Source organism: Poromitra crassiceps, assembly GCF_964638095.1.
Source record: "Poromitra crassiceps genome assembly, chromosome: 1".
Classification (NCBI taxonomy): Eukaryota; Metazoa; Chordata; class Actinopteri; order Beryciformes; family Melamphaidae; genus Poromitra; species Poromitra crassiceps.
The window spans coordinates 103,668,858-103,680,568 of NC_139623.1; the positions used below are offsets into that span (position 1 = coordinate 103,668,858).

Here is an 11,711-nt window from a genome sequence, read left to right on the forward strand (position 1 = left end):
GAGGTCCTCTGCGGCCCACTAGATGGCACTCTGAGCCCACCAGTGGGCCACGACCCAGTGGTTGAGAAACACTGTTGTAGAATAACCTAATCGTGGTCATGTTAAACAAGAACTTCTTCTATTAAACATTATTATTTCAGACATGGACTGCAGTTCAAATTGCTTTATACACACAGCATACAACAAAATTGCGAGAAACACTACAGAATTTAAGTGACCTTGGGTTCTGTGAAAGGTGCTATATACTGTAAATCCACAACATTCTTATTATAAAAGGAATCCATTCTGCTTAGAGGAATATAGCCTACGGTAAAACATTTAAAACACAAGTAACCATACATACAGGGAAGATTTTCAAGTGTTCCCCAATTTTAAACACTAAAGGGTGCATGAAAGAAAGGAAAAAGGGAAAAACACAAGAGGAACAGTGGACACAAGTATCTCCTTTTGCCTGACGCGGCTGGATCTGCCAGTGTTTCGTCATTAAGAAGGTGTTAAGAATGCCCCAGACCCTTCTTACAAAACCTTCTTAATGAAAGATCATCTTAGCGCTAAGAAGCTTTTGGGAAACGCAGCCTTCTTAACGGAAGAAAATTTTAGGCTAAGAAGCAATCGGGAAACGCGTTGGCTTCGTTGGCTTCTTACGGGGACCTTAAAGGCCGTTTCACACCGGTGCAGATTTTCGCGCGAATATTTGGCACGGAGATTTGCAACAAAATGTTTTAATGAGTTGCAATTGAACCTTGCACTCCGAGGCGGAACATTCGTGCGGGGGTTTATTTTTCCGGACGGACTTTGACTTCGGCGGATTTTCGGATGCGGCAAGATACGTTTGACCAATGAAATCCTTTATTTACAACTGACGTCACATTGTAGTATGGAGCTGCGCTGCTGTTTGGCATGGTGATGATTCAATTTGTGTTCATAGCCTACTGTAACGTTACAGGCTATCTATAGCCTTCCTAGCGTGAACGTCCCCCCCAGTTTCGTCACAACCCTAAACCCAGCCAATGTTGGTATCATCTGCAAATAAGATGGACAGAGCAGATTCGGAATTCAATGCAAAATCATTTATAAAGATTAGAAATAAGAGAGGCCCAAGGATTGAACCATAATATAACTTGGTTCTATTAGAAATATGACCATTAATACACACATATTGCTCCCTGTTTTCAAGGTAATCACCAAGCCATTTGATGACAACATCCTGAAATCCATAACGGTGGAGTTTTGACAGTAGAATACTATGGTCCACTGTATCGAAAGCCTTCGATAAATCCCCCAAAATACCAATTGCAAACATGTTGACTGCTGCTATTCAGAACTACAGACCTGTCTCTCTTCTCTCATTTCTTTCCAAAACCCTCGAACGAGCAGCTTCCGATCAACTTTCTCTCTATCTATCCCATAATGACCTCCTTGACCCTCTGCAGTCCGGTTTCAAGGTGTCTCACTCTACTGAGACAGCTCTCCTTGCAGTCACAGAGGCCCTTCACACTGCTAAGGCCTCATCCCTCTCCTCTGTTCTTGTCCTCCTTGACCTGTCCGCTGCTTTTGACACAGTCCTTCTCTCCATCCTGTCTGACCTAGGCATCTCAGGATCTGCACACTCCTGGTTTGCTTCCTATCTCTCTAACCGCTCATACCGGGTCTTATGGAGAGGATCTCTCTCCAGATCCTGCCCTCTTACCACCGGTGTCCCCCAGGGCTCTGTCCTGGGCCCCTTGCTTTTCCTTCTCTATATCAGATCTCTCTGTCATGTCATCTCATCTCAAGGCTTTTCCTATCACTGCTACGCAGATGACACTCAGCTTTACCTTTCCTCCCCCCCCTCAGACACCCAAATCGGTGGCACGCATCTCTCCATGCCTCAAGGACATTGGTGACTGGATGTCTGCCCACCACCTTAAGCTCAATCTTGGTAAGACAGAGCTACTCTTCCTCCCAGGGAAAGACTGTAGGTTCTCCTTGTACAACATCTGCAAAATCCGCCCATTTCTCACAAGGGAAGCGACACAACTCCTGGTCCAGTCACCTATCATCTCCCGTCTGGACTACTGCAACGTGCTTCTGGCCGGCCTTCCTGCCGCTGACATCCGTCCGCTTCAGCTCATTCAGAACGCTGCAGCCCGTCTGGTATTCAACCAACCCAAATTCTCTCATGTCACTCCCCTCTTCCGGGACCTTCACTGGCTTCCCATCTCGGCACGCATTAAATTCAAAACACTGGTTCTGGCCTACAGGGCAGTACACCAGACAGCCTCTCTGTACTTACAATCTATGGTCAGGCTCCAAATCTCTCACTGTTCCCTCCGCTCCTCCACCAGCGCAGGACGCCTCGCCCCTCCTCCACTACGGGGGCTCAAAAGTCGCTCATCCCGTTCGCGACTCTTCTCGTCCCTGCCACCTCAATGGTGGAACAAGCTTCCACCTTCGGTCAGGATGGCCGAATCACTGCCGATCTTTCGGAAAAGACTAAAGCCATACCTTTTTAGGCTCCATCTGGGCCCTTCTTGAACTAACTTCTTTCTCTCTCTTAAAAAAACAAAACAACAACTTACTAACTACTTACTACTTAACGTTACCACTATTCCTTCAGAAGTTGTAGTTGTCATAGACTGTGTTGCATAGTTGATTGCTCTATTGCTGACAAAAATGTGTTATTGTAAGTCGCTTTGGATAGCGTCTGCCAAATGACGTAATGTAATGTAATGAACACTTCTTTTTTTTTTTATCCCATTTTTATCCCCCATTAGTGCTAATTTTAATTTATTTATCCTGGTTGCTGCTCCACCCTCTGCCGATCTGGGGAGATCTGAAAACTGGCTCCATGCTTCCTCCGAGAGATGGGCAGTTAGCCAGCCACTTCTTTTCACCTGACAGGGGAAGCTTCACCGGTAGGACATAGCACGTGGGAGGATCACGCTATTCCAACGAGTTCCCCTCCCTCCGAACAGGCGCCCTTAATGACCAGAGGAGGCACCACATCAGCAACCAGGATATTGCATGTTTTGGTGAAGGGGTTCCTATATGAAGGAAATCCCTGGGAGTCACGGGGAGAACATAAAAAAAAAAAAAAAATGAACACTGAAAGGCTGACCAAACTTTAGCCGACGTGGCCTTCCGGAGCGGCCCTGGCCGGTCACGACACTGGGCCAGCTCCACTCGGTGGTTGTATGCATGAGGAATCCAGTAATTTTTTCTTCTTTAGGAATCGAGATGACTAGTATATAGACGGTTTTAACTTGACAACAATAACAACCATCACAACCCACCTGAATATCCGGTTTACTTCCTGTATACATAGCTGAGCGCAGGCTGATATTCGGCTCATATTAAATGTTAACGTTAGGCCGTGTCTCCGACAGACACATTAACAAGTTAGCCTATTTCGGACTTTATTTTTTGTAGTAGTTGTTGTTGTTGATAGTTGCCATAACAACCACCCCTGTCGGAAAGACGTGCATACACTGGGTAGTAGGAAGCGTTGTTGTCCGGTACGCGGAGCTAGCCTGAGAGGCTAATAAAAGCTGTGTTACAGAGTAAGCTGACTCAGTACGTTATTGCACGCATAGGCCTATCTTTACATAAAAAAAAATAGAAATAGAAGTAGGCTATGTCAGTGTTTTCCCCTGAACAGCTTAGAAAGTGGACACTGTCAATAGTTAGCACTGTGAAGCTGATACAATTCAGGTTGCGGTAATAATGCAACATTTAAGGATGCCAACGCCATAAAACACAGAAGAAGAAGCGGAGAAAAAGGAAATGCTGTGGGGTTGCAGCTGGTGAAAACCGTCTATATATAGTTGAAAGCAATAAGGGTTTTTTCCTCTGTAGCACGATATGGTTCATGTATGCAAAATCATGTTAAATGATCAAATTAATCTAATTGAATCCAATGGTAATTAACAAACCTGAAATTTTTAAAATTTAAAATTTTAAATTGCTTGTCACCAGCAGAAATGTGTCACTGTATTAAAATATCTACAGTATCTAGAGCCCGACTGATACTGGATTTTTTATTTATTTTAAAACAATTCAGATATTGGTTAGGCACTACTAGTATTATCATGATGATTCCACTGAAAAACGCCCTAACAAAAAAAATCAAGCAACTCCACACACTACTGTTAGACTACACTACACTACCACCTTCTGCATCATGCACAGATTAGCAGGCGTAGCACCCACAGAATTACAGAAATACACAGGTCACCAGCCCTCTGATCTCAAATAAACTTCCCTCATATTGCCTCCAACAACACGTGCAACCATGCAACACAACACATTCCCACTTCCATTTCGTTCTCTTTAGCGATGACGAGTGGTAATTGCAGGTGAGATCCAAAACCAGTGTTGCATAATATGTGACATTAGTCAGTTTCTTGGGCCATAGTAAAACCACCCGTGATGCTACTGTAGCAGAGACCAGAAAAAAGTAGCTCATTATCCAACTTCACACAAGAGATGTCGGCAACCTAGTTGAAGAGTGAGTCTATTGTGTTAGCTCCGCCTACCCTCTCTGGGGTGTCTCCAGTCCACGATAGATAGTGATTTACATGGAAATCTTTGAGATTATAAGTATCAACATGGACGATCCAAATAAAGTGTTGCCATAGTCTCGTGACAGAGTATCAGAGTCACTACCAATACTGGACCAAATGCACTCATCCACATCCACTGCACCTCTCTTTTACTCACTGTTACATTCCCAAAATGCTCCAGGGGAAGAGCGAAGAGGGAATGAACACCCACTCCACACCCGTACAGTAACACTCACCAGCTGTGTTTATGAGCCTGTTTGTCCTTCACCAGATGAGAAGCCACATTGTTTTCTTCCCTGAACTGTAAAAGGGGTTGAAATCAGAAATCAGCCAAAACAATCTGCTTTTCTCAACAGATGTACGTCTGCACTAGATACAGACGGACATACCACACTGACAAACCATATTTTTTTATCGACCTAGCTAGCTAGGCTTAGAGCATTACCTCCATGTAATGTTATATCTACATAAATACATTAACAACTGGAATGGCACTCTGATAATCCCCCCACAATTTTGATAGCAGAAAAATCTTTTCAGGATACACAGATCCATGTTTAACGTGCCTCTGTGCATCCTGTGCGCTGCGCATGGAGAGGAGAGGAGGATTTCAGTCTGTCCTGTCTGCTGATTATCATTCTGACCAAACAAACCTGCATGCCTGCATATCCCGATCTCCCTGCTCATCACACTGATAAAACATTAGTCCAGTAGAATAGTGGAAAGTTACGAATGAAGTTGTAGCCTATCAGCCACGTGCAGGAGAGCGCAATCCTTTATTGTTGCAATACAGTGCGACAAGTGCACTGCACACAAGGCAATCGATATTTCCATTCACCATTTAGGTATAAAATGCGCAAGATGTTATGCAAATGGTCTTGGATATTGTTTATATTTGCCATTGTAATAGGAGCAGAATTTAATTCATGGTTATGCTCATAATAGTTATTAAGTAGGCCTATGCCTATGGAAGTATGAAGTGAACTATAAATATAGATAGCCTACAATTATGAAATCTGAGTTGTTTGATGACCTGCAATATATTATACTTATTTGATTTAATATAATACTATTTGAATCTATATGAATATGAGCTGTTTATTTAGTTTTTTGTTTCTTCTCTACATCATCCAAAATCTTTCAGTAGGCTAATAAGCTACCACACAGTGGTTAAACTCAATCTCTGTCCCCGCCTCTTCTTTGATTGGCCAGCCTGACCCATGGCCATTACCAGGAATAAATTAGGCTAATAGCCTATAAGATACTTAGATTTGAAACCTTGTACAACATGTTTTGGCAATATTAGTCTACTTGAATATGGTCATGTCAAAAGAGAAAAGGGGGAGGACCTTTTCCTTTGTGTGTGTTTGTGTGTGTGTGTGTGTGTGTGTGTGTGTGTGGATTGTCTGAATTGTCTAACCCAGTGATACTCAACTCGCGGCCCAGGGGCCAGATGTGGCCCACGATAGGCTGCCTAGTGGCCCCCCGACCATTTAGACTAACCCATTATATTTGATTTGTTTCCCTATTTCTGCACACTGTGGTACCAAAACAGTCATGGAATTGTATAAATTTGGTATGGCTACAAAGCTCTTGTGAATCCAAAGAGCCCAATCACATTAATGTGTGATGAAATATCGCCTCATAGTAACCATTTCAAAATGTGATAATAAAATGTTTTTTACTTGACCTTATACTGTATACAATGCCCTATTGTGAACTCTAGGATAATCACAGCCTTGTTAAACTCTCTAGTCTAGACCTATTGTAGATGCATAAAATTGTATGGGATGGCCAGGTACATTGAAGTGTGTTTTTCTGAGCCATTTTCAGAAAATAGTGCTTGTCATCCAATCGTCAACACGGTCAAAATCGCACAAATCTCCAATTCGCAAAAGTTGTTACACAGCATCACGTTTCCCCCCCCAACCTCCCCCAAGGTCATGAGGTCTTCAGGTGGTGTTTTGGGGAGATTTTAACTAATGCACTTTATTATTTGAGTTAAAGTAGTCACAGTATTTCTTATTCTCTAGCCTCTGCATTTTGCTCTCAAACTGCACCAGATTGATTCATTTTGACTGAAATGTACAAAATGTTCACCCGGGGGGGCATGCCCCCGGAACCCCCTAGGGGGGCTGCGGTCCGGGATATATCAAAATCTCACTCCAGCCAGATACCCAAAGTTGGCAAACCTGATTAAACAAGCTTCAACATTAAACATTAAAAGTAATTTGGCTAGCATGCTAAACTTTATTTTGTTTTTACAACAAAATCTGTTTGTCCTTTATCAATATTAAAGGAGTGTGCTTTCCATTTTCATGAACCACCACCCTAGTCCAAGCAGTGTGTTTCTATGGCAACTGATGACAACACAAAATGCCTCCTGAAATCTCCTGTGCCCCTTCTAGACATCACCCTGTGTAACATGAGCCGGAATTGAAAAAACATTTCCCTTCAGTAGTCATACAGTCTCTCTTGAGACTTTAAATTATTAATTTAGGGATCCTGGATCTTCACATGATAATTCTTTAATGTGGCTTAAAATAAATAGTTTCTATTTTTAGCAGTATAATGTCAATTATTTATATCAGTCTGCTTTGTAAATGCAATAAAGGTACCTGACCTTTCTTGCTATATTGGATACTGTGTGTATGCATTGGTATGAGTTTGCATATTAAGCTACATGTAGCTTTGACTCATCTACCTATGATTTGTTGACCATTTTGATAGCATCCTTTACATCAACTCTCTTTATAGCATCCTTTACATCAATTCTCTTTATAGCCCAGACAAATTATAATCTGTTCATATACTCCATATTCATTGCGGGGACTCTGCGAGACTCTGTGTGGACCTTGTGTATTTTCAGAGTAGTGTACTTCCCAAAGGGACAGTGCTTGAAATCATTCCAGTACTCCAGCGATGTCATAATTAGCCTACAAAGACAAATCAAACAGAATGCCTTTGCTGGGGCCTGTTTGATCTAAATAAAAGACAGACTGAAAGTAGGTCAGTGCAGAGGGAACTGGTGTGAGCCTGGCTGAGAGCACCGTGTCTGCAGAAAACGCCCACCCCCCTCTTCCTTACTCTCTCCCTCTCTCACTGCCTCTCTCTGCCTGCCCCTCTCTCTCTCCCTGCCTCTTTCCCTCTCTCTGCCTGCCCCTCTCTCTCTCCCTCTCTCTGCCTGCCCCTCTCTCTCCTCATCGATCACCCTCTTCCCTTTTCATTGTCATTTGTAACCTCTTGACCTTAACACATTCACTGCCAGACGTTTTTTTTTTACTGTAGTTAGCTTCTGCCAGAGGTTTTTTTTGAGGATTCTGGCTCATCTTTCAAGACCCGAGGATTCTTTTCTGCTAAGATTTTGTGAACACACAATATCTCAAAAGAACTAATAGAATGTGTGCTTTCTCTGTCTAAAAGAGTTAGTTTGTAGAGTTAGTAGTTATGTAAGCATTAGCAGTTGAATACAGCATGGTTTCAGCGTCAGAAAAATTATTCAGAGATAAACGGCTTTTTGTGAAATTCGATAGAACAGTCACTTTAACCATTCATTTTTGGCATCAGTAAGAGTCAGACATCTAAACAATAGTTTTGAACAGTAATTTCCTCCATAACAGCAGGAAACCCCCCTCTGCTTCCAACTCCTCCCTCCGTGTGTGTTCTCCTCCTGCCTCCCTGGCTCTCCAGCGGGCGTGTCACAACGAAGTTGCTGCTGCCTGGCTGCTGCCTGTTTGAGCGGCCGCTGTTTGAGGAAGTCTGGGTGGACTCGCTCGTTTCGTGGAGTTTTGGTTGAGAGCTTTGATGCGATTCTGGTCATATTTATGCTGCGTGTTTCAAAGTGTGCATCCAATCTATTCTTGGAACCCCCCACCGTTGCCACCGCTGTGCATCAGCGCGAAAGTGAAAGCGTTTTCGCCATCAATTTTACAGTATGAGAACGGCTTCGTCGCGCTTTTCCCTCCAGTTTTGGGTCGCCTCTTTCTACTGTGGAGAGACATGTCGACACTCAGTGGGTCGGTAAAATAGATTATACACATTCAATACCTCCAATTCTGGTGTAGGAGACGTAAAAGGGTTAGATCAATGTCCCACCGTCAAAAAAAAAATCGATTCTGAGAACGTGTTAACACGTCCTTGGCAGTCAACAGCTGGATTCTGAAAACGTGTTAACACGTCCTTGGCAGTGAACGTGTTAACTATGTTTCATTTCCCACTTTACATACTCTTCTGTCTATATATGGTCTCTCTTTCCACATTTTCTCAGGGTCTTATTTCCACTTGTTATCTGAGTTCTTTCTCTGTCACATCCATGTGGGCCCGGCGCCACGAGGGGGAAAAAGGGGGCTTTGCCCCCTCAGTTCAATTTTCTGCCCCCTCACTTTTTTTTTTTTTTTTTTTTTTTTTTTGATAGAATAGTTCATCTATAAAGGCCAGTTAGGCAATGTTTGTACCTGACATGTTTCGGCTGCTGTTTCTGCAGTCTTCATCAAATTTGATCAGTTTAAGTTGATGTAGGCTACCCCCTATAGCTCTGTTGTTTCAGAATTGGCAGGGAAGCGCTATTTGCTGTGCTTTGGTTGTCACAAGGTGTCAGAGATGTAGCTATTTATTAAATTTGAACCTCACTGCATGATGTAGTGATCATGATGTGATTAAAACACACACACACACACACACACACAGAGAGAGAGAGAGAGAAATCAGCTGCACCCAAGCACACAGCATGCCATGAGCAGAAAGATGGAGACAACGCATCTGATCACTTTATTTCTTTAATTTAATGAACCTGGCACTGACTGGCTATTATTTTGTTTATATTTTTGTCGATTTTTGCAGCAATTGTTTATTCTATGACTTTTCATATAGACATATGTTCAGAGTGCTCCAGACAGGTCCCGCATTTCACGTTATGCAAAGCTCAGCTCTATTAATGCCTTAATCTGCTGCTGTGAAATAAATGTTTTATTTGATTTTGAATAGTAGTCTTTCTTGTGTTGTTATTGCGCTTTTCAGAGGTTATTATGGTTAAAAAGTCCAGAAATAGGCATAGCGGGCATATAACCTATGTTTTATGATATAAAAATATCATATAAAAAAAAGAAAAATCAGCCCCCTCCCCAGTTATAACCGCCCCCTCAGTCATTTCATCCTGGCGCCGGCCCTGCATCCATGAATGCATATTTGGATGTCGAATCCCTGTTTTCGGCATGTGAGAGTAGGATTAAGGTTGTACGAGTCACATGGCTGTGGTAAACATCCCTCTGGTTTGAAGGTTAGGCCCCGCCCCTCTAGTGTTCTCTCCTGCTGTTATAGCTGTCCTGAACATGTCCACTCCCTGTGGCCATCTCTCCATTGTCATACCACTGCTCTGCTGGTTGTTCATTTTGATTACAGCTCATACAGTATACTCGACATGTCTGTTTTATGCGGGGAAAACTGCCGTTCCTCAAATGGCCACTTAAGGCTGGCTCCAAAAGGGAGTCATTCCCCATTCACCGCCATGTTAAAATGCCCGACTTTACAGCAGAAATAAACATTTTTACAGCCTGGTTAAAAAAACGTTCACCATTCATGACAACTGTAGCTATATATCTCACCCGTTGAGAGTAAAATAGATGATAAAATAGACTAGGCTATGTTTTGGGCGTGATTGACAGGTCGCCTGTCCAGTGATTGTGCAGCTTGCTGATCACGGACCAATAGCCGGCAGCGCTGTTGCTCTGTGGGATACCCCTGGTCTCACGCCATCTTACACGAGCTGCGCAAGAACCAAGATGGCAATGGCTAAAACGCCAAACTAGAGGCTTCAAAACGGGAGTCCACAAACCAATGGGCGACATCACACTCACTCTGTCCATCTCTCTTTACAGTCTATGTTTTTATGAGCATCTCAAAATATTGAGAAACAATAAAATTAATTCTCTTACTAATATCACCAATATGTGTTAAGATTTTTTGATAATTTAAGACATGACATGTGACACATGACATGACGTGCTTTCTCTTATCTTTTTCCTTTGTGTCTGCTGGATAGATGGAGAGGGCGGCGGGGAGCTGTCTCCCCCGGTAGGAGCCGGGATCAACTGCAACAGCTGGCAGTTCCAGTACGGTGCGAGGCAGGCAGGCTACGGCCCTCCTCAGGCCCTGACGAGGCCCGGCGAGATTCCCCCCGAAGCCTTCATCATCCCCGGATCCCCTGCCATCATTTCCATCCGCCATGAGCCGGGACCTGTGGATGACAAAGGTGACTTCATAAGCTTTGGCAAGAAGGAGGATGCCAAGAAGAAGAAGAAGAAGAAGAAGGACAAGAAGGACAAGAAAGATAAAGGAAAGGATGATGGGGAGGAGTAGAGGAGAAGGGGTGACTTGAAAACAGAGCTACCAACACACTACCATCCAAATTACAGAGTCAGACAAAACAAAACAAAAAAACCAAATGCATATTTGAAAAGCGAGGGAGCCTCCTTGTGGCATATTTGCATAGACACTGTACAGTGGTCAAACCTTCAATAGACGGGACTTGGCTCCGCGACATGCTAAACAAAACCTCTTCTCTTTCTTGGCCCATTTTGGTCTAAAGTTTTAAGGAATTGGGTCGAAAAATTGTCCTTAGTGGCCAGACATCCTCTGGAAGAAAAGGCTGGACCAAATCAAACTACAGAAAGGATTATATTGGATTAGATTAGCCTTTCTGTGATGACCATTTTGCTGTCCCACACATTGCTGAAAAAGAAGCACTATATGAGCGCTAGCAGCTAATGCTGCCCACTTGGGCTGACCCGAATGCTTCGAAGCTTTGACCGTCGCCATGGTAATCTGCATCCAAATTGGTATTCAAAGGCTGTGATTTTTTATTTTTTATTTTTCCCCCAGGGCACAGCGGTCATGCAGTCAGTCAAATGCTTGACTGAAGTGAATTCAACTTGTTTGTTTCTATGAAGTAGCTCCGTTATGAGCGTAGCTAGATTGCTCTCTGCCATGTTATGTTCCAAAAGCCCAGTGGCCCAGAAATCTATCCGTCAGTAATTCTCTCAATTTTCTGCGAATATTCACAGGTAATTCTTACTGAAGCTTCGAAGCCCCAAAAACGGTATTGGGGACAGCACTACTGCCCATGGTTGGCATCTCTGTCTTTACGCAGGCCCCTCCCTCTTTTGCTTGCTA

At 43.3% G+C, this 11,711-nt stretch overlaps 1 protein-coding gene across 1 annotated transcript in view; it reads left to right on the forward strand.

Moving 5' to 3' along the window:
* The window catches only part of pcdh2ac (protocadherin 2 alpha c), a gene marked incomplete at both ends in the record, with an annotated part of 47,104 nt that extends 36,206 nt beyond the window's left edge, over positions 1 to 10,898 (forward strand). The window contains one exon of the mRNA XM_083646184.1: positions 10,582 to 10,898. Within this exon, the coding sequence (XP_083502310.1) occupies positions 10,582 to 10,898 (317 nt within the window). The remainder of the gene's footprint in view (positions 1 to 10,581) is intronic.
* Positions 10,899 to 11,711: the final 813 nt, after the last annotated feature.